This window comes from Gavia stellata, chromosome 22 (assembly GCF_030936135.1).
Source record: "Gavia stellata isolate bGavSte3 chromosome 22, bGavSte3.hap2, whole genome shotgun sequence".
Lineage (NCBI taxonomy): Eukaryota > Metazoa > Chordata > Aves > Gaviiformes > Gaviidae > Gavia > Gavia stellata.
The window spans coordinates 254518-278583 of record NC_082615.1 but is presented as its reverse complement, the minus strand read 5'-3'; the positions used below and the strand labels follow the sequence as shown (position 1 = coordinate 278583).

Genomic DNA, 24066 nt, shown 5'->3' with positions numbered 1-24066 from the left:
TGTAGCAGATTGACACAGAACCTGGAAGAGTATAATACAGGGAGAGTCTCCCATATTTTTGTCCCATTCTTATAATCTATCTTTTAAGCATGTACTCCAGGGTCCTGTCATGGATGAGATATTGAACTAGATGAGCCCTTATTTGGGCTCACCATTTGCATATCCTGCAAGTAGTTCCAAAAAACATATATGAGGAACACTGATCCAGGCTCTAACCCCATTTTCCACTGATTTTTACTCATCTGTCTCCCATACCTCTCTACTTCTCTATCCCTTTGTTCCTGTAAGTTCCTATCAGTCCTAGCACTGACAGACTATTCTGATAAGTTGCTGAAAACTTTGATCTAGCTATTTAGATTGGGAATCACTCTTATAACAGTGATAGAGTTCCTAGTAGTGTTTTTCCCATACTGTTCTAATGCAAACAATGACATCTTGTCATATTCACTAAATCCAGAAGAGTAGAAGTCCCACAGACGAATGTGTGTCGATGGTAGTGAATCACTAAGTGAGACGTTGACTGGTTCATGTTTAATAAAGCCTCCTGCTTTATTCTACTCATAGTGAGAAGCAGAAATCATTGACATTTGAAATATAAACTTTTCTTCAGGACAAAAGCAGGGAAAAGAACTGAACAAAATCAATTTTCCTCTTCTGTCTTCAGCTTTTCCCTAATCTCTGAGGCAACAATAGCAAAAAACAGCTCAGGGAAGAAGGTGCGAATGTAAACTGCTGCTCTGGGGATAGGGTTGGCCATAAGTACCTCCTGCTTCTTACTGCTCACTGTGCGCAAGACTTCCTCTGCCACCTCCACTGGGTGCACACCATATGCCACCTTTCTGAAAAAGACTACAAATCAGAGAGGAGTGAGAGCTACAGACAGACAGACAGACAGGTAGACAGACACATCTGAGGAAATGGTGGTGAAAAGATACACAGCTAATGCATCAGTCAAATTAGTTAAATTCCTACACACTTTCAATCCCTTACCACTTCCCTTCCCCTCACCAATATGTCCCTAAGATCTTTTTACAATTTTGAAGTAAAATCCTCACAGTCCCTAAGAGAAGGAGGAACCTGAGTGCAGTGGAATTGTCCCTTGGGACCTTTCATGCTCTGCTTTACCTCCATTCCTCATGCCCTGGTGTATTTATTTTCTCACATAATGTTGTCTCTTTCCATGTTCCTTCTCTTTTCACCAGGCTCATCTGATATCTCCAATCTCTCTTTTAGTTTGCTCCCCTAACCTGTTCATACTTTCTGTAATTTCCGTTTTTTTCCCTATGCTCCTTTCTTGTCCCTGGGAAAAGCCTCCATACTTCTATATGGGCCTCATGTACCGTCTCTCCTGATGCATCAAACCTTACATTTCCAGATAGATGCCTCCCAGTTGCCAGGTGCTGGTTGGCGATGGTATGAACAGATGAAGGTTGGATTCACAGTACTGACAGAAATATCGAATTCTTCCATTTCAGCTCTAAGACAATCAAAAAAGCCCACAGCAGCGTGCTTAGAAGCAGCATCTAAAAGAAAAAAAAAACAACCCCACATATGGATGTTTGGATATATGAATGCATGGATATAGATGTATGATAGAGCTCCAAAAAACATGAATGTTTGGCAAATTGTGCATGGAATAATTAGCTGAAAGGCAAAAGAACAGTGAATTATTTCACTTAGTGAAATTATTATATGGCATATTTAAAACAGAAGTACTAATATTTTGTAAACTAATTAGGCCTTTGCCCTGCAGCAGCAATCCAAGATGCTTTTGATATTAAAGTTAATTTTAAAGTAACTGAATGCTAAAAATTTTTTAACTATTCTTAGTGCCTTTTTATTGAGAATGCTATTAAAGAAGGGTAATAGTATGTGAACCTTGACCTATGTATTAAGTGCACCTTGTATTTGACTTGGTTTGCAGTGAAAATCAACGTGTGCATAATATAATTAAAAAATGGCAGGTGGGCTCCAGGAATGGGAAGAAGCTTCTCCATTCTTTTGCTTTGAAATTCTTTCTTCTCTCATCTTCATTTCATGCAACATATATATGGGTAGAGATATTGTAAAAACTATCTCTGTTAGCTCTTCTGCTACTCATGATTTTATACACACACAATGTATCTTGACACAATTGGCTGTTTCCTAGATGGAAACCATTCCAGATGTCCCATCAATGTGTCGTTTCTTTTCTGAGCCTTTTTGTAGTTCTCATACTTCTTTTGAGATGGGGGACCAGAATTGCACACAACGTTCAAGATGTGGGCACTGCATAGATTTATACAAAGTCATGAAGACAGCATTTAATTTTTTTTCTCTGCTGCTTTCCTTACAGTTTCTGTCACTGTATTTTGCTTTCATGGAACTATAAGTCACAATCCTGAGGTCTTGCAGACCTTATAATTCAGAGCCCATCATTCACTCTGACCTCCTGTCACAGTGAAATATGTCTGTTTACATCTATCCTATATTTTCTGTCCACTAACTTTGCATTTTATTAAATCAAAGACCTTTCATCATAATTCAGGAGAGCTTAGTTTCTTTAGGAGCTTCGGATGAAAGACCTTCTTGAAAATTTTCTGGAAAGCCAAGTGGATACAATTACTACACCTCCTTTTAAACTCTCGCACATAAATCCATTAAGTGCATGAGTCTTCCTTTTCAAAGCAGTAACTAGTATCTACCACTATGTTATATTTATACACTACTTCATTTTTCATCACTGCTAATATGCAGAGTAGACTTATGTTAGACCTACAAGTTTGCTGTTTCCTGAATGTCTCCTAAGATCATAAAAAAAACTTGCTGTCACGTTTGACATCCTCTTGTCCTCAAGTACCTTAGACAGTAGTTATACTTCAAAGAGAGTATTTTAACAATTTCTTCTTGAGTTCCACTTCTTTGAAAATTTTTCAGCCAAATACTGTATTAATAGGTTACTGAATTAGGATGCAAATTAGCATTTTTAATAACCTATTATCAGTGCCATGGAATACTCACAATTTATGCATTAGGAAGTACATTTTTGCTATGTATAACTTACAAGCTGCACGAAATGGGATTCCTATTTTTCCTTGGATACTATTAATTAGAACAATTTGGCCAGTTCTTCTTGAGATCATGTTGGGAAGAATAGCTGAAAAAAAGAAGAAATAAAAGAAAGAGCCACATAAGTAAAAGAGCTCAATGTATTTAGTGAAAAGAAGTGACAGAAGTGTAGACAGCACAACTTCAATGAAGGTTGTCTCAATATTGCAATCAAAAGTATCACAAAATCCACTAGCTGGAAATTGAGTATCTTCTAGACTTCACTTGAATTCTACATGCAGATTTGGGTGCAGTATTATCACGTTTAATTGTCAGTCTGTCTGTATCCTTACAAAGGTTTTCAAAACAATTGTCTTTGTAACAAAGGCAGCAAGCACGTAAATAAAGGAGTCACCATATGCAAAATACAGTAAGCAGACATTTTAAAAAATGTCTGTCTTTCAAACACCTACTTATCTACTTCTTAACTAATCTATTTCCAAACCCAGGCACTCTGGTTTTGATCTACTTCACCTCAATTTCAGTCCATTGATTTTCACAGAATTGTTTTTGATTATAATGAAGAAGGCAAAAATAAATGCAAATGAAACAGTGCAATAACAATGACTTGGATCTCGAGCTTTAAGCAGCAACAGCAAAACAGAAAATAAAAATCAAAATACCTTTGGTTAATGTTACAGGTCCAAAATAGTTGGCATCCATTATCTTTTTATCAAGTTCCAATGAAATGCTCTGCACTGCTCCTTTCACCTTCATACTTGCATTGTTGATCAGTATATCGACACAGCCATAGCAATTCAGGATTTCCTTAGCTACATCTTGAATGCAGTTTATGTTGGAGATATCCAGAAGTATGAGCTTTGGTGCATATGTCTAATAAAGAAAAGACTTATTTCAAGGATACCTGTTATATAAAAATATATTTCTATTTACTTGTCTTGTAAATTAATTTACCTTGATATCTGAAGAAAGTGTTTTTACCATTCTCACAAACCCTTTGATTTGTTCTTTTAACCCACTCTAGAAAGAAGGTAGTTCAGCAATGGGTATTCATAGACTCTGAAATTCAGATGAAGCATAAGACCATGGGAAGGGTAAGCTGGACTAGCTCTACCCTCTTGAGTTTTGTCTCTCTTGTAATCAGTGGAGACAGAAAATAGACACAGGGGGTAACTCCTACTATTCCAAGTTATGGTCTTTCTGTAAGCAGCCCTCTGGAGGACGCTGCTGACCTCAGAGTAAAGGATATAGTGCTTTGGTAGATAATTTACATATATATGGGAGGCAGTTGGAAGGTAGGACTGGTTTGTTCAGCTATAGGTTATCCAAATAGAGTTTACATTTGCACAGTTTCTGGAAAGATGTAGATTTTATCAGCTATGGGACAGAGGAATGAACTCTGAGTACCTTCTCTTACTATATTACTACAATGATGTAGTGCAGATCCCTTAGTCATACTTAATATTTTTTTCCTAGTTCAGTCTGTGCAGACTAACATGAACACACTGCTTTTATGGTTATTTATGCAGATGAATGAAGCTCCCTGCAAAAAAAGGGTCAAATGCAAATATTTGTTGGTCTGGTGAGCAATGGCTGTAGAATTTGTGTGAAGCCTTCAGGAACACCTGTGTCCTGAAATGAGTCAGCTCTCTGTTGATCACAGAAGGAAAGCCTTCCCGTGAGCATCAAAGAAACGCCTTCCAAAGAACTAGCAGCAGGGGCAGCCTTGCATGTCTACTTACCTGGTGACCCAGTGGTAATGACGAAAGGGCACGCTTCTTCATATGCTCCCATGCCCTTCCAGCTGGGATGCCTCCCAAAGTAGTGGAGAAACTCAAAATTAATTCAATCTTTAGACACATCTTCCACTCCTTGAGCACTCATTATGTGAAAAATGGATGATAGTTCCTGTGGTTAAATGAAGCACTTTGGATCCCTTTCATCCAAATTAATAGGCAAATTCCTCTGCCTAGCATTTCTAGTTTGGTGGCTTGTTCAAAATGCAGGACCACCCAGTTGCTTTACAGTAATTACCTTGGAATAGCTCAAGAGAGCAGGATTTCTGACTTACACTTTTGGCATCATGCTCTGAAGACCTTCAGAGGTGATTCTCTCTCTCTCTCTGGACTGTGTTGGGTGTGTTATCTGGGTGACCAAAATCACCGTTAACAGTGAATCATGTTTCATGTACCTTGTTTTACTGAACTTAAAAGCACTTTGTGTACCTGAACAAGGTGTTTACCTCAAGTTGTGACTTTTCAAAGCAGAGTGAGGAAATACCTACCATACTGGGGTCTGCCACACTAATTAAAGCGTCATACAAAGCTTCTAACTTTTCCCATGTCCTGCCACACAACACAAGCCTTGCTCCTCCTGTGTGAAACACCCGAGAACATTCTAGGAGAGAAATACATTCAAAGAAATAGTAACAATAACAACAATTTGATTTTGTTTATTTTGTTTGAAATGGGATGCTGGTTTTGCTAACGATGTTGAATCTATTCTTTAAAATGCATTAATTTTGAAAGAATAAATATATATGAGAAAAAAAAGCACTAAATGGCAATAATATATATATGAGTAATAAATTAAAATTTAATGTAATGGTATAATGCACAATTAATGGTACAGCACAACGGTACTCTTTAGTCATGGGATTTAATAAAAAATTAATTAAGAAAAGAACAATATGCCAGTTAATGGATGATGGGTTTGAGTTAGAAAAATTATTCTGATTATCTTTCTTCCTTAACTCTCTCCACCTACAGACACAGCTGCTATCAAGAAAAATATATACAAAAATACATGCTTAAGGTTGTTACAATACAAACCGCATCTTTTGTAAACCTTCATGTATACTGCAGTATAAAGAAGAAAACAACCAACCACAATAAATAGTAAAACTATCTACTTTCATGAAACTCTTGGCAACATGAAATTCACCTACAGCTTTGAGAAAGAGCAATACAGAGAAACTTACCATCCACTGTGCCAAAGATGGAGCACCAATGAGAGAGGCTTTTCTTCTACAGACCCTTCTCTCCATATGTAATCCATCCCAAGACCTTTATCTCCTGAGTATTAGGCCTTCCTAGTAGTCAGCAAAGGCATCAGGGACCAGCTGGAGCTACCTCTGGTTCAGCTACATTCCCTGAAGCCTTCCTGAGAAGGCCAATGGGAAGTTTCTGGGTATGCTGGGCTGGCACTGCTTTTTCTCCATATATTCAGGGATATTCTGAGCTAGGGGTTTACCCCAGTTTAAGCTAGGTCTCTGGGGAGGATTCTTCTCCCTTTCTTATGCAAGTGAACTATGATTGTACTTTTCTGAAAGTGGGGATTCATATAACAAGAGGAACTGACCGTCAGTGTTACCCATCATCCCACCTCAGCACTGGCTACAAGACTGCAGCCAACTCATTAGTTTAGGTCTTCATGGGAGTATATGATCAGCTCAATCCAGATTATGAAATACCAGGGTGAAGCATCTTGACAGAGTGTGTCTGGCTTATTTTCTTCTCTAGATGGTGTTAAGGGAGAACATATTCCTCACTGTCCTGTCAGTTTGACCAAAGAAAGGTGTTTAAAAACATGGAGCATAGCTATTTCATGGGCATCTTTCAGGTATTCATTTTCAGTTATATCCCTCTGGCTGTGTTAGGCTGCTACAGGATGCATGTTCTATTCTAGCTCAGCTGAACTGAAACTGTGGCTCTCAGTCCAGGAATCTATCAAGGTTGTCCTCCTGACCAGGAAAAGTAAACAATTGGCTGCCTTTTCTTTCTTGGAATAGATAACGTCTTGCAGATAGGCCTGAGGATGCGACTGATGATGTGCCCACTGAGCCCCAAACCAGAGCTATGGTTTGGGTGCAGCCAAATAATTAGTTGACAGTGCTGGTAGGATTGGAAATCAAGAATTATTTTTCCTCTCATGTTTTTTTTTCCTGATTAGGTCTTCCAAAAAACTCTTGGCCTTGGAGCCCTCATAGTTGGTCCCTAAACCAAATCTGTATGACAGTTACATATTCATCATGGAAAGAACAGGAACATAGTCTTACAATTACTCTTAGGCCTTTCCAGCCTGTTTGATTTGGTTTAGCTCCTATGGCCTTTGTTAAATGGGCAACAGTAGAACCCTAGTCCTATAGCTGTCTGTCCTCCAAAAAGCATTTTCTTCAGATTTCAATACCCACAGGCAAACCCAGTTATATTAATATGTCCATCTTCTTAGATTTCTTGAATGCCCATATTAGACTCTTAATATCTGTATGGAAGCACTTCTGGATCCAGTCTTCTGTTTTTGTAAACCTGTGCAGCTGGAGACTTTTATTTATGTAATCTTTTTCATTATTTACAACAGTAATTTTATGAATGTCTTTCATTTTCTTTTTCTAGCATAGAAAGATTTCTGATTTAAAGCCCAAAAGATTATTTGCCAGTACTAGGACAACTACACCAGTATTGTTCTTATAAATGTAACAGCTAGGGCAACCTTGTGAATAAAATGTGACTACTGTGTGAACAGCAATAAAAGAGAAAAAGGGAAACCAATGACATTGTCTTCTAGAACTATCTTGGACTTTTCTGAGTTATAATACTGAGAAGAAACAGGAATCAGGTTTAAATAACAACCACCAACTATTGCAAACATCTTCAATCATCATAGTTCTTGTTTCTTTTTTAACTTTGATGAATGTCTTCTTTAGTCCAGAAATTCTGGCATGTGGGAAAAAGAATCTCGTTGTTGCTTAAGAGCTTAAATATGCAGCAGCTGGCCAGACAGCTGGTATTTTAAAGCTCTAGATGAATGGCCATCACATATGTATGAGTGGAGTGCACAGTTAATTCTGCATGATTTGGAATCATTCAAGTCTGAAAATAACATCTCAGTATCACCCTTGGGGATACTGGCAGTAGATATGTTTAGGATAATAAAATAAAATTGCTTTGAGTTGCCTCCTTTTTCATCTATGTGAAAAAGGGTGCTGGGAGGGGGGAGGTGATTGCCTTTGTAGCCTCAAGAGACAGGCAGCAGCTAGTCACAAAAAAAAAAAAAAATGAAGAAAGCTTAATGAGGAAATTGAACTTCGGAAAATCTTCCCCAGGGGTCATGCAATGCTGGAGCAAGATACCTGGAGAAATGTTCAATAAATGTTCTTTATCCTTGGGCTTGAAGCCACACCCCACCAGATCTAGCACTGGTGATGCTCCTGCTCCAAGCAGGACTTTTGTCTAGAAACCTCCAAGCATTCTTTGATTCTATGAGACACCGAATCTCAGCTGGAGAACTCTAAATCATGCCTCTCCAAACAAAAATATTGAAATATAACCAACTGGAGAAAACGCATGCTAATATTATCTTCAACTGAAACTGAAGTGTGTCAGGGAAAGGGAAAGATCAGGTGGGATGTGGGGGTCAGAATTATTCCATACTTTGTCCTAACAAGCTCTGATAAAGAGCACTCCTTGCCAGTGTAGTGTGTGTCACTATTGCAGGTCTCTGCTCTGTTCTGCTAAGGAATAATTCTGCAAGACAATTCTCTTTCCCCATCTATTTTCTGCTTGAGAGTGCAAGGTTTCCAATATACAGCAAGTCTTCATTGAAAATGCCAAAATGTAGCCTCAAGCTATGTTTGCCTTATCAGGCACTTGCATCTACTGCCGCTCAAGCGGTGCCTAGAGCAGGACTGTACTTAAGCAATATATGACCCAGTACCTTTAATCTGGCAGCACCATGTAGGCAGGAAATATGAGCCAAGAAGAAGTATATGCTAAGTGGCTGGCCACCCAGGCAATCAGATTATATAAATAGATAAATTCTCACATACCCTTTCCTTCCGTCCACTGAACTCACCATTACACACATCCAGGCAGCCCAGCTGGAGGTGCTGGAGGATGTCAAGGGAAGGGGAGTAACATGGGTGATAGAGGGGGCAGAGATAAGAACTGGGACAGAGGGGTGTTATTTACAGGGAGCAGGAAATGTTGAAGGGCTGAAAAGGAACATGTAAAGCGTAAGACGACACCTGTTTATACCTTTTGCTGCTACCCTGCAGTGACAGCCTATGTAATAAAATCTCATAGTAGCAACATGCTAAAAATAGCACTCTTAATGTGCTTACAAAACCTCTTGTTCTATTGAAATAAATAAATACAAAGCTCTGCAGTTCCTAAAAGTTTACCAGCAGTTCCTGTGGCTGAAAGTAAAAATGTACATTTAAAAATCATAGGATTTGATTAAAAATATATTTCTTAACTTCTGCTTCATCCAGGCAGTTACGAATACATACAAGGTAATGTATGCACATTTTATTACCTAGCGGGTGGTTCTCTGGCTGTTTCTGTTCTCTGACATTGAGAAGAAATGAGACAACTCACCCTTGCCCAGTCCAGAGATGGCATCCGTGATCACCACCACCTTGTTTTGCACAGCTGACTTGGACAATAGCCACCTGACTGACTGGTAAATATAAATAATTCCACTGATCCCTAAGAGAAGCAATGGCAGAGCAAGTACAGCAAGAATACCCATCTCTGCGGGAAACAAAAAACCATATGAGAGTAACAGTAATCACAATATGCATTCATTATTTTTCAAATTATTCTTATGTAAACCCCCAACATTTTCATATATAGAAAATCCAGTAATCAGCATGCCAAAGGCTTGAAATAGTGGGAAGCTGTTTTTCCAATCAATGGCTTAATATTATTATTTAATAAACAGGTTAATATTGTTTGTTTGTCTATTTTCCTCATCGTTGCATGGTCTAACCAAATCTGGATTCCTTTTATTCAAAATTACTCTATGTTGGCAAAAACATAACAGAATTTTAGTACAAATACTGCCTTGAGGCAAAACATAGGCTAAAATATAACACTGAACTTTTAATTATGTTGCTATTATAGGAAAACAGATAAAAAGCTCTTAATCCTAATTTCAGATAAAACACTTAATAGAACTGTTTTCTGTTCCAAAAGACAGATAAAATACAATCACTTACTATGGCTATGAAGACTCCAGGTACAGATAAAACATTCTTTTGTATTTTTGTAAATTTTTTAATTACAGGTTTAATTAAAGTCCTTTAGCAATTTCATAGAGCATTGCATTTGTTGAGGCTGCTTGCCCTGAATGAGAATGGCTATGTATAGCCATGTGACAGAGATACTTGAAAAGTAAATATAGCATCTACAGTGTGATCCGCATGCCTGACCTATCTAGCCCAACAGGCTGGACAGTCACTTAAAAGCTCTTAGTACAGTATCAATTCAACTGTACAAAGAAACATCTATCTTTCTATCTTGCCTTTGGTTGCAGTTGTTCATAGGACTGTCTCAATTTGTTGTCATTGGCCTTCAATTAACTTTACACATAAAAACATTTGTTTAAACTCCATGGTAACAATGGGTCTTCAAAAACAAGCAAAAAGAACCATAAAGAAGTTGCCACTTGAAATAATGACTGTTCGGCAACATGAATGATGTATGCAAGTGTCAGGAAAAGCTCTTTGAGCAGGCTGGCTTGGGAGCCAGTGCATCACACAGAGCTGCTGTAGGCAGCTGAGTGGTGGAACACAGACCAGGCTGGCATACTGTGCTTCCAGGTGCCAGAGGCTGCTTTCCACTCTTGGTATCTGCAAGGCAGATGTGCCTCTTTCCCAGCAATTTCAGGACCACATCAACTTTAGGCAGGTGATCTAACTTTTACATTTCCTGCAGAGAGACATTATCTCTTAACCTCACAATCACAGTTATGGGTTGCCCTTTGGGGTTCTACGGAAAAGAATGGTTTACTATAAATCACTCCAGTTTTGCTGTTTCAAAAAATTGTATCACAGTCTTAAAATTGTAAGTTTTGGCAACCAGATTCAGTACTCCTGTTCATGCAGTCTAAAGGGTCATCTAAATTCTATGTTCTAATTTTCATGTCCAGTGAGAGAATGACAGGTCTACAAATGATAGAGAATCATTGATATTGGAGTGTTGTAATAACTTCATGGTTTGGTCTGCAGGTACCAGGGAAGTGTTAGCTTTCAATGAGTGGGAAAAGATAGGTTATTCAAGAAGGTGTAGGAGGGGACTTTTAGACATGGTTTGTAAACCTAACTTGTTCTAGAAGCTAATGACATCGGTAATCAAGATGCATATTCCTACCTGTGAAAGTTGAAGTTGCCTGACAAAGAACCCATGATTTAAGATTTCCAAACCACAGAATTGTATAATGTGCCAATGTTTGAAACATTGTGTGCACTTCTAGCTAAAAACACTCCATAGTGAATGACAGATATGAATAAATACCTGTTTTCCAATGCAAATGGTCGTGGTGTGCTGAAATTTACATCAGTTTCCACAGGAGAATGTAAAAACATTGTCACATGAGCTGAGAAATGCCAAGCCACCTGCAGAAGCAGAGAGGAAATCTGATTTTTCCATCACCCTTAAAGCCCCATCTATCTTCATTTACTTTCAAAGCATCAGCTTTAAATAAACAGATATGCATTTCCCTATCAGTAAATAAGCTTGTTTGTTCCTTTTATGGAGCAGGATGTATTGTTCATTTAATTTATTCAGGGTTCTGGAAACATTTTTCTGTGAAGAGGAAACATCAAAAAAAAGCACACACTAAAGAGAGAGGGTTTATAGGCATTCCAAGTGATTTGTTTGCTTTGTTCCCAAATGAATCGGAATAATGGTACAAATAATGTAAAAGCAAGAATCAGAACAAGTCAATTGAAAGCACTAGACAATCAACAATGTGTAAGATTGTAATGATAAAACATGTCTATTAATAATAACGAACAATTGTAAAGGAAGACTGCCTGAGTCATCTGGAAAAATACAGGCATACAGTGACTGCAATAACCAAAACATCCATATCTTTCCAAACACACAAATCTCTCAGCCGGGTGAAGTACCAGAGAACTGTGTTCTGCACTGCCACCTACAGAGCACAATTGGAAACACCAGAGAAACAAGAATAATTATAAATTGTTTAAGAGGGTAGATCCCCTAAAAAGGGTAAGTCATCTATAGGGCAACTTGAATAAAAGTGAGGCCCTCACTCCCCCTCAGCCGGCTCTGAAAGTCTCTATATTCCCAATGCCTTTGCCCAGAGCTGAGCTCCAGGAACTGTGCCAGGTGACACCAGAGCAAACAATGTGTGTCCAAAGCTGAAACTTGATGGAGATCTAGGCCTTGATTCCTTGAAGTGCTAGACCCAGGACTCTGTCTAAGAGCATGAACATGCACTTGCATACATTTACATTACTTACTTTTCACATTATTCAGAAGTGCTGGACATAGCGTTGGGTGGGTGGGTGGGGCTTCTTCGATGTTCTGTTTGTGGTTTTGTTAGGTTTTGTTTGTTTCTTTCAGGAAACAAGAGTTTAACCCACTATAGAAAAAGCAATGATTAGGGGCACTGATGGTTAAAGCATTCATCCAGGAAGAAGAAACCAAGATTTCAAATCCATGTCTGCCCCAAAAATATGATCCTAGTTTTACAGATCTCATTTCTGGGGGATGTGAACTCCCTAAGCATGGGCATATTCTCATCCACAGCATAGCTCTTTATTTTAAACAGTGACTGCCTAATATCTAAGAATACAATTCTCCCTTTGAGTAGAAACGGAAAGGCATATGGATTTTCATATACTTTGAGAGGACGTGTGTCTCCAGCACTCAAAGCCAGAGACTTTTTTAATACTAGCAGTAGCCAGGTTAAGTGCTTTGGTTCTGTGTTTCTTACGCTCCTGATAAAGGAACATGTAGGCTGTAGTGAATCCTGTGTTCCCCATTTGTCTCAGCCACGTGACATTGTAGGACATTTGCTATGACTGTATTATTTTCACAGTTAGATGAATTTTACCTTTATTTTTAAATCAGCCATTGTTTTTGTTTCCTTCCATTCGTACTTTATTGATTTTCCTTGTATTTTCTTTTGATAGCTTTGAGATCACTGAGCATATTGACAGTACAGCTTCTACTTAAAGATACTTTTGGCATTTGCTAGAATTCCTATGTTTATACCTGTGTCATAACCATCTGTGAATGGTCCCCACTATTCATAGACCTGTTGTTGACTTGCATGATTAGCCCATCATATATTTGTAATACTACTGTGAATATTTTCAAGCCTTGGAAAGCACAGAAATTCTTGCTTGAAAAAGCAGTCAGTACCATGTTTGGTCCTGGCAGCAGCAGATACATACAGTATTTCCATTCTCAATGTAAAAAAAAAATCAATCTTAACGATTTTGGACTAAAAAACTGCTCTTTGGAAAGTCCTGTGATCATAATACAAGAACCAGAAACCTTTGAATCAGAAACACAGTGTCAACAGAAGAACGTCTAGTTCAAGTCAAACACACTGCCTGCTCAAGGTCAAAACCACTCCTCAGTCAATGCAATTATTTATTTGATGTTCTCTTCCCACACATCCACAGCAGTGGTGTGCCACAGTATGTAGGTATGATCCTTTCTACATACTCTGAAAGGTAAGCATCCCGTTAAAAAAACTACAAGGAAAGTTGGTGTTCATCTCAGTAATAGAGACATATGAGCACATAGTCAATCTGTCCTCCTTTCTCCTGAGGGAGACTATTGGGTTGACCAATGGGTTTCCCTCCAGTTTCCTGGTGGGCTTGGATCTGCAGTCAGCTTCATTACCATCCGTAGGCATCTGCACTCCTACTGTTGGAAGGTCTCATCTTTTCTCTTTACCTGATTACATACATTATTCCCCATTTTTTTCTACTTCTGAATCCACCTTTTTGTAGCCATATCTCCCTTTCTCTTCTCAAACTCCTTCCAAAAAACCAATCCACTCTGGATTACTTCTTGCTCATTGGTCCCGGTTCTGCGACATCTGAATCCAAATCACATGGTTCTGATCTAGTTACCTAGGCAATCTCAGCCTGGTAACGTGTTACTTATATGATTAGTGAGTGCCCTACCAAGACTCTGCACCTCCAAATTACCTTAAAATTATCCCATTTATAACAGTTGCATATCAGTTATCTTATACGCTCCTTGAAAATAATAATTGTACTTCAGCTTTCATTCCTTTGCCTAGTTTCAGTTGAGCACAAGGAGTTTTGTGTCCTATCTGCAGACAGTCTGCACACTAGAGCTAGAGAATACATTTTTCACACTCTGATGTGACCAGATAGCATCCTTGCCCTGGAACTGTCTCAGTCACTGTTGTGGTTCCCTGCATCGGCTTTGGCTGGTTATAAGGCCTGGCGCTCCTGAAGGATTTTTTGCTCACAGACTCCCTCTTACGGATTTAAGGAAAGAGATCAGTTCTCACTGTGCAGAATTGGTCATAACCAGTCAGATGGCATTTTTGGTCTACTATTATCAGCAGGAGACTTTAAAAATTTTTCATGGTGTTCAAATTCTGGTCTCTCTCGTAACCTACCAGCACCTATGGAAAACCTGTAGATTGTCAGTATAGTGTTTTTCCATGGTATAACCAAGTCTCCATTCCTTCAAGGATTTCAGCGCTCTGTGCCTCTTCCTTGTTTTTATTTTTTTTTCTTCCCAAACTCTATGAAAAAAGATGATCTTAATTTACTCTTCCTTTCTCCTCCATGTCTTTTAAAAACCTTTTTGATCTTGGCTAGAAGATTAGGACATGGTCTTTGCTACTGTGCTCCAGACTGGACATGTGTCACACTGTGCTTTCAACTCTCTGTCTAGGGACTGTTTAATTCAGTTCCACACTATATCAAATAAATGTAGGAACCCGTATATGTGAGGCTTATGTGAACTTGGAAGTTAGTTGGTTTTTAACCAGCATATGGTTTATTGAAGGATGGCAAGAGGCAGACTCTGTTTACCTTCACAGACGATGTCGTCTCATGCTGTAAAAAAGCACCTGTTGGTCTCAGCATCTGGAATATCCTCCCTAGAAAATCTTCTGGAAAGTAAGTTCAGTTTTCAGAACAAGCCACAGTTTGTAACATTTGCAGCTGGGGATATTTAAGAAAAATGCAGAATGCTGACATCAGCCAGAAGGTCTCTAATGGTGCTTTAGAGAGTTCAACGCTGAACAAGGTCTAAGAATTGTATTTATTTATTTCAAAATGACAGAGAGTATTAGCCAATGGAATAACTAATCTGGTACAAACCACAGCTCTGTGTAGTTTGTATTGAGAGTAGCTGATAAAATCAGAGGGAAGAAAAGTGTGGAGGTCAGGAAGAAAACACTCACTAGGACACATTCATGATCACATCCATGCCAGTCCTGGGTGATCAGCCTGTCAAGCCAAAAGGTCCTTGGAGAAGTGAGTTCTTGCAGCAAATGATATTCTACAGCACTGACTCTGCACATATAGCAAAAAAAATTACCCCACTGATCTAATCATTACAGAAAAATGCTTGCCCCTGGCCCTCTTGGCCTGTGGCCAGCAGTGCCAGCCCTGGTGGTGGTTTCTACCTCCGCAGCTAGGAACCACTTAGGGATCTTGTTGTATGTTCTCAAACCTGCTTTACCCCTTTCTTCAGTGGTTTGCAACTCCACACTAAATTAAAATTTACCTTATGTGGCACATTTAAAAACGCTTGTTACTTTGCTGTGTTCTCCTTGTTTGCTGGTAGAAGCAGTTTTGCCACACTTGGAGGTCTGCATTTCCTTAACTGACTAGTGCTGAATTGTTTAGAGCCCGGAGGTGTCCAGTGTTCACCCCTGCTCCTTTTCTGATGCCATATGTATAATCCTCTATGCTACATATCAGCTCTCTGCTTTGAGGCCTGTATTCCTACACCAGGAGCTAGAGCAGAGTACAGGCACATGCTCTCTATCAGCCTTTATTCTATATATTCTGCACATAGAATATAATTTATGTATATATTCTATATCTTATTTATTCAGAATAAAGGCCTGTATCTCTACACTGCATCATGGTGCTGGAGTCATCAATTTTTAATTCTACACAGAGTAACGACTTGTTACTGGCAGCTGCATAAAAATATGTCTATACCCTAAAAAGCTTCAGCAGAACTAAAATAAATCAGGCATAGAGACCTGGTCATTACAAAAATTTCTGTTACAGCGATCCAAAAAAAAAAGAAAGATCCCAGGAGGCAAGGCAACTTCAGACAATGCCAGACAAGGCTTAGTCCTGATGTCTTGCTAAGGCTGAACAGAGCTGTGGGCTCTTACTCTGATGCCGATGCTGTATTCCCTGGCAGCGTGGTTATTCAGTATTTTGTCTCTGTTGGTGCCTGGGTTTAGAAACCGGTGTACTGTTTGTAGCCATTAGCCAGTATGGACAGTAATATCTGATTAGGTTTTGGAATGAGCGTTTCTCTGTGCCAGGAACAGTGAGTACAGGTATGGGAAAAGCTTTTTGCAATGTGGTGGGTGACAGAGTTAGCTTAGGGAGATGCAGGCAGGTGTACATGGCCTGGAGTTCAGCAGCACTAGGAGAGGTGTACATGAACATACAGATCAGCACACAGAGTGGAGAGTCAGTAAACAAATTAGCTAAACCATTGACTATGATTTTTCTGCAGTAATGATACACAGCTCCATACAGATGCTGCTGTGTGCCTTGGGCTTTAATAGATGAAATTTCTTGAAAAGTTTTTTAATTATTGTACTTAAAGACACGTTCCTAATGTGCCTCAGTGGATATTATTAGAAGCACATGTGAGGTCAGGACAGAAGTGTTCAAGAAGCCACTAAGTGTTGAGAACTTTTCAGTGATGAACTCCGGCAGCAATTCTTTCCTTCCCCTGCAGCTTCCCATAAAGAAAAGTCACCGCATGTGTGATGGAGAGAAAGAGACTTCACTGTAAGGTTCAAATTAACAATTTATTTGAACTTCACTCACAGGTCCAATACATCACTATTGCAGGGTTTTATGGATACAATGGAGGAATGCACTATTGCAATTAAATACACTATTTACAAGTGCACTAGATATTAATACCTTAAAAGAGTGCACTAATCACGATCTTAAAGCATGCCAAATACCATACATATTTTTCTTCATCACTTACCCTCTCTCTCAGGTAAGGCCTCTTAATCCCTGGGAAGTTACCTTGTACAGCGTCCTGGACAAGGGGAAAGAATCTCCTACAGGCCAGCTGTATCCTTGGAAAAAGACTCCCCTTTTTTCTGCCCAAACCTGACGATTTTTATTCCCTGATTTGATGGGTGGGGGCAGGATTATGTGTGAATTTTTATCTCTGGTGCCTTGATAGCTCCTCAGTCTGTATGGCTAATTTAGTGCTGCCTAGCACACAAAGTTACTGAATAGCAGTGCAATGGCACTCAGGGCATTTTGTTTGTTAAAGGATCATTCGGGTTTGGGTTCTTTTCATGATGCAGTATTCAGGCAATCCTGGGATGAGCTGTTTCCACAGCTCCCCCCAGGTCATCTCTGCATAGATAAGGATCTGTTAAGGTGAGACAAAGCTGAATCGAATCACAACTCCCTGCATCTCGCCTTTGTGCTCCAAAACTGGTTTAGCTGGGTGATGCCATACACAATGGTCAGAGAATCAGCAAAAGAGGGAGGACATGGCATTTCAGAAAAGCCTTTAAATGTGTTCCTGTTCTTAGGTCAAATTAAAAATTCTCAATTAGGAATAAAAATGCTTTTCCATCCAAAAATACTTTTGTGATGCAGTTAACTTCAATTAATTAAAGCAATTGCTTTAACCCAAGAACAGGTCTCTGAGCTAGATCAGGTAACAACCCCCTTGGAGATGCCTTTCTCTCCACTGACTAGAAGAGGAACTGAGAATGACCAGCTGAGGTTTAGACCTCTGCATTTGGGCTTAAGGTCCTGGTTACTTTCACTTATCCTGGCCCTGTGCTTCTCCTTAAGACAACAGTTAAGAAAACAATGAAATGAAGCTTGTGTTATATTTCTTGTGAGGTTTTGAGTTGTTTTTTCCAATCCGCCCAATGCAAATGTAATACCCAGAGAGTTCCTGTAAAACAAGTATCTTTTAAACAGCACTGTGGCATCTTCTGCAGGTCTCAGTCCATGCCAAAGACGACTTGAATGCTTTCTTCATTTCCTGGTGTCTGTAAAGGTCTCATCCAGCTATGGAAAGAATTTCAAATACAGAACAATGGGAAGGGATATTTGAGATAGTGCTGATATTTGTGAATTATCTAGGCATACACTGAAGAACTCATTGTGGGCTAGAATGCTTGACATATGCAAATGTTCTGTAGGAAAAAAATATCCTTAGACAAGTGTACTTTTGTCCGTGTGTAGAATTATTTCCAGTTCCATCAGGCTGATAGGAAGAGAAAAACTCACCAGGAACCCAGAAGATAGAAACTGTGTGGAAATGAATCAGCAAAAGCAAGTATGCCCTGCAATATGCATAGTTGTTAGGATTTTTGAGGAATGAAGGTGAAAACTCACACAAAATACATCTATGATGTGCTATTGAACAGATGTTGAAATGAGTCAGCAACAGGCCTAATCTTCATAATTCCATGGGAGTGAAGAAAAAACATGGGAAAGTTACTACAGTATTTGATATATAAAAGGCATAGGAAAAAAATAGATAGCTATAAATAAGTTCTCAAGGAAGATATGAGAAATTTTCCTTAAACTTCAAGATACTGCCTTGCACAGGATTAACTGTGTGCCTATAACTGGGATGTGTTATTACCAGCCAAGTACATGTCAGAATTAGACTAAGATCCCCTTGGCTGGGAGAAAGAACTCTTCACAACTTCAAAAGTTTCCGCATAGTTATCAGAAATATGGCCATATTCAAGCTGGCAAACATAAGTAAGCCTTGAAATACAAAGAATTGTTTAGAACTGAAATAATTATTTAAACTTGGGTTAATAGAAATGATGGAATTAATCCATTCCGGGGAAAGACATCTTATTCATAGGGTATTCATCAGGATAGTAGAAGTATACCAGTAACAGGGAAATAGATCTTGAAATTGCCCAAAATAATAGTAAGAACTCACCATGAGTGAAAATGTTCTGTGTATGCAGCCTACACAAAATCAGCAAACTACAAACATTTTTCAGAAAAGTTAGAATTATCACTGGTTTCCCAAAAAATGGGAAGATGTTACCATGAACTTTAAAGTATTGTAGTGCTTGACATACAGGAAATGAGTTAAAAGAATTAAGTTCCAGAATTAAATGTGCCTCATAAAGCTTAGAGTTAAACAGAGTTGTCCCCATCCTACAGAAAGAATTCACTGTAACAATAAATACTCTGTAATAGGTATCCATCATAATAAATGAACACAGGACTAAATCATTAAAATGTGGCTGTATCTTACATTGTGCTGAATTCCCAAAAAATATTAATAGATACACACCATAAACTAACAGTTATCATGTTACCTTTTGCCAGGAATTATTGGAATGCATTAGAAAAATGGCAACTATTTAGAACTGCCCAGAATTCTTCATGACTGGTGGAAAAATGTTCTTGTAAATGCAATAGCTTCCCAGTATCTGGACATATGGAAAGAATTGTGAGAATAAATCTGTAATAAACAAAATAGCCCTGAAGTAGTGACAATACTGAGATACCCTGGCATGTGCAAAACATGACATATTGAAAGTAATGTAAAGGGAAAAAAGAGAGAAAAAATTATGGCTAATGTTAAAGAAAATTAGTTACAGCTCTCTAGGAATTACTGAAAGATCTGATATCAAACTGTAAAGCTATTGTATTTCATGATTATTTACTACATACTAATAGAAAGATTGCCGGATTTCCCCTGGATGTCTGGGTATCACAGATTTTAAAAATCTCAGAACAGTTGAGGTTGGAAGGGATCTCTGGAGGTCACCTGCTCCAACCCCTCTGCTTAAGCAGAGGCACCTAAAGCCAGTTGCCCAGGACCGTGTCCAGATGGCTTTTGAATATCTCCAAGGATGGAGACTCCACAACCTCTCCAGGCAACCTGTGCCTCTGCTCAGTAACCCTCACAGTGAAAAAGCATTTCCTGATACTCAGAGGAAACCTGTTTCAGTTTGTGCCTCTGGTCCTGTCACTGGGCACCTCTGAAAAGAGCCTGGCTCCTTCTGTTTGCACCCTCCCTTCAGTTATTTATATACATTGACAAGATTCCCCCCGAGCCTTTTCTTCTCCAGGCTGAACAGTCCCAGCTCCCTCAGCCTTTCCTCGTAGGAGAGATGTTCTAGTCCCTTAGCCATCTTGCTGGCCCTTTGCTGAACTCTCTCCAGTATGACCATGTCTCTCTTGTACTGGGGAGCCCAGAACTGATTAAGTACTCCAGGTGTGACCTCACTAGTGTTGAGCAGAGGGGAAGGATCACCTCCCTCGGCCTTCTGGCAACAGGATACAGTTAGCCTAGGGTAGAGCTAAAAGCTTTGCAAGATTTGACAAAGTGCTGTCATACTGAACTAGCAAAACATAAGTATGTTTTTAAATGAATACAACCACTCTAAGAAAAGGAAAAGTATTCACAAAAGCTTCAGAAGCTTTTAAATATTTTGCATTTATCAAGGGGCCTGGGAAAAATTGAGAAAAAATATGCCTCAGAAGATGCAGCATTCTTTAAGAATGATGAGCAGAATTCAGTTGAAAATGAAAAGATATACAGGCTTTCATAACAGAGAATTAGAATAAAGCAAACATATACTCTTTCTTTTTGTTTTTCAGAATTACCCAGAACTCTACATGAGTGATCAACATATCTTTCTGTAAATCTGGAAGATTTCAGTCTTAGATGTTTTTAAAGATTGTTGGGCTAACTCAATAAATATTCTTGGAGTAAGCAGAGTTGTTTACAGTTCTATAAAACTAAGTACTAAAATTTCAAAGAATTCAGACCAAGCTGCTACCGGGTACATTACAGGAATTATTATAATAAATTAGAAAAAAAAGTTACTCATAGTTTACCATAAAATTCTAGCAGCTGAATTGTGTGAAATATTACTGCAATAAACCTCCAAAGGTTGAATGTCTTTCATTTTAGTTTATAATAATCAGAATTTCACTGGATGTATAGGAAGAACTCACAACTGTAAGACACTTTTGGTGCCCCATCTGTATATCTGTATAGACAGATGTGAAACTAATGGCAATGTCTTTCACTCAGGAAAAATGAGGAGAGCACTTGTTAAAGGCATAATCTGTCAGGCCTGGGCAAAAAACACATGCTTTTTTAATATGTTTGCCTAGAGTAGACTGGATAAAATCCTATTCTTGTTCTGTCAAAAAGCTGTTGTTCATAAACATGCAGGAGACTGCCTGGTTGTCTTCTCCTGACTGTGCCTGGGGGTTTGAACCACTCCTGCGGAGGGAGAGGAGTTTGTTGATTTCCCCAAAACAACTTGGCAAGGCACATCATGGGAGTGAAGGGGCAGGACTGTGCAGACAGGAGTTAAGGGGAGAGCAGGCAGGAGAGCTGCAGAGTGATTGCAACTGGGAGACTGCAGGAAGAACGAAGGGCTTATTTGAAGGAGAGAGCAGATTTGCAGCCAAACCACAGACAAGTGAAAAAGAATGTTTCTAGTGATGACTGAATAAAGTTTGCTCAAGCATGCAAGTTGGTGTATTGGCTCCAAGACAGGTGACAGAGGAATGATTTTCAGACATTTTTATTTTAATCTGTCTGCCTCAGATATGAGTTTTATCCATTTAAAGTGTTGTTCTGTTCTAGTTTCTGTTTTCATAAAAATGTACCTTTTAAGAGCAAAGACCCTTCAGCATCTTTTTGTATACTCTTTTGAAACAAAAGGTGGGGCAGCTCCAGCTCAGGTCTCTAACCAATTGGAGTCCTAAGGCGGTATGATAGGAAAAACACATGATGGCCAAGGAGTTACTCTGTCTGACAACTAATAAACAGTGCATGGCTTTGAATCCCATCTTTGCCAAAGATATTTTTCTGTCTCAAAACACAACTAGAAGTCTTTAGGAGTGATTACATGTAGTAAGTACAGGCTTACTTACTTACTAACTACATGTAGTAGTCTCAGGCTTTTCACCATCTCAGTCACACAGTTGAGACTGAACATGTGCAATGTGGCACAGGAATAATGACTCAGCATTCAGGGCCAGGATGCCATACCATGCCATTACTTCCAGAAGCAGGATCTGAGCACCAAGGCTGAGGCCAACTGCAGTTCTAGCTATCCCTTAGAAAATCATGCAAGTCCTCTGCAACGGTTTTGTTCCTTCTCTCCTCAATCCCAACTCCATATCCCTTTGAAACTTCTGTAGATACAGACATAACCTGGAGAGGGACAGGCCAGCAAGTGTCCTTGCTGAGAGCCCTGCCACTGCAGGCTGCCCCTCTGGCTGGTGCACAGCTGGTTCCAGAATGCAGCCAACAGCTACAGGGGTCCTTTTGTTACAGATACTCTGATTTTTAAATAATCAAGATTTGATCATATAGAAAGGTTAAGTTTGATTAATAAATAAAATAATAAAATACAAATGCATGTTAGGATTGTTAAGTTTAAAACAATAACCGTAGGAACCTCACCAGGTAGTCACTGTTCCGTATTAAGGAACTAATCGTAATGAGATGGAACAATGAAGAATCGAATAGAGAAGTTTTGTTTGAGTCCCGTAACAATGTGACCTGATATGCACCAATGATGCTGCTTGGAAAATTCCTTACCTTTCCCATATTGATTCGAATATCAAGAATGCCAATCAACAGATATTAATAAAAATAACCATTGATTATTTTAAGTATGGATATTGATAGAATGGTATACTCAAGAGAGCTATTAATGAAAAATTAAATTATGTATTTTAAGTGATGGTAGCTAGGTATGATTTATCTATGATTTAATCATTAACTATTGAACAATGTAGCATTCTGAATAGGTAGGGTTTGCTTGTCAAGAGAATGATAAGTTGTAGGCCTCGTCACTAAACTGGGGAAAACTTAGGAAGATTCCAAGAATGGAATTTTGCAACTAAGCTGAGCATGCACAAAGATGGGGTTCAACTAGAGGACACCATGAGGAAGACTATGGACGACCACCAGAGGACCTTAGATGACCACCTGTGTACGTGGAGGTGCATGCGTCACGAGCATTTACATATATTAGTAAGTTCTCGGAAATTGTATGAATATGTTAATTGTTTCTTGGAAATATGATGAATACGTATACTTTGATTGTATATAACTTTTGTAGTGGAAAAACTAAGCACGCACACTAGGTGGAGTGATCCCCCGTGCGTCCAGCGCTGCAATAAAGAAGTGCCTGCTCACCTACATACATTGTGTAGATGAGTTTTCATATTACAGATTTGTAACACTTTACCCAGGAAACTTGTCCCATAGAAGTGAGAAGGGAGAATAGGAAGAGGTACCTCCTAAAGATTAGTGGGATAACCATGGGATGAAGGTATAAAAACTCAACGTCCCATGATCACACTGTGCTCCAGTGAGGGGTCCTGGTAATTCTGGCACTGTTGGCCCCAAGACAAAGAGGAACAGAAGAGGAATGTGCACAGCTGCAGACAATAGGGTGGATACCAGGGAGCATGTGAAAACCAATTGCAACTATAATTACTATCAAAACATCTTCTGTAATAGTACCCTGTACTTTGTTTTTCTTTCTTTTTCTGTAATGGTTAGATTGGGATTTATAGTGATTCTTGGGGAAGACTTTTCCCATTTCAGTTATACCAACAATGAAGCCTTGGCCTCATATGTAAGATATGTTTCCCTTTGTGCCTATAAGAGGATTGTTTAGAGTAACCCTTCCAGGATGTCTTCCACAGGTTGTGTTTGCTCAGCCTGACAGCCCTCTCTGAGGAGGTGACCAACTGTGTGCACGAGGGGAGAGAGGTGGATCTTCTTTGCCTTGACTCCAGCAAGGCCTTCAGCAGAGATTACTATGGGATCTTATAGCCATATTGGTGAGGTGGGGACTGTGGACGTGGCCTAACTTCAAGCCAGGCCACAGACATCTGTGTGAACTTGTTCACCCCAATGCCCCATAAGTGGCAGGGGCTGTCACTGCTGACGAGAGTGGCCAGTCCCTCTGCTGAGCCAGCTGTGTGGGGCTAAGAACAGA

The 24066-nt window shown here is 39.2% G+C and overlaps 1 protein-coding gene across 1 annotated transcript; it reads right to left on the bottom strand.

Moving 5' to 3' along the window:
• Positions 1-524: 524 nt before the first annotated feature.
• Positions 525-10165, bottom strand: DHRS7C (dehydrogenase/reductase 7C). Its single transcript, XM_009810073.2, has 7 exons — positions 10049-10165; positions 9426-9581; positions 5333-5445; positions 3711-3921; positions 3044-3136; positions 1368-1523; positions 525-849 (listed from the first exon to the last, which is right to left on the bottom strand). Exons 2-7 carry the CDS (start codon positions 9577-9579, stop codon positions 641-643), a joined length of 936 nt encoding a protein of 311 aa, XP_009808375.1. The 5' UTR covers positions 9580-9581; positions 10049-10165; the 3' UTR covers positions 525-640.
• Positions 10166-24066: the final 13901 nt, after the last annotated feature.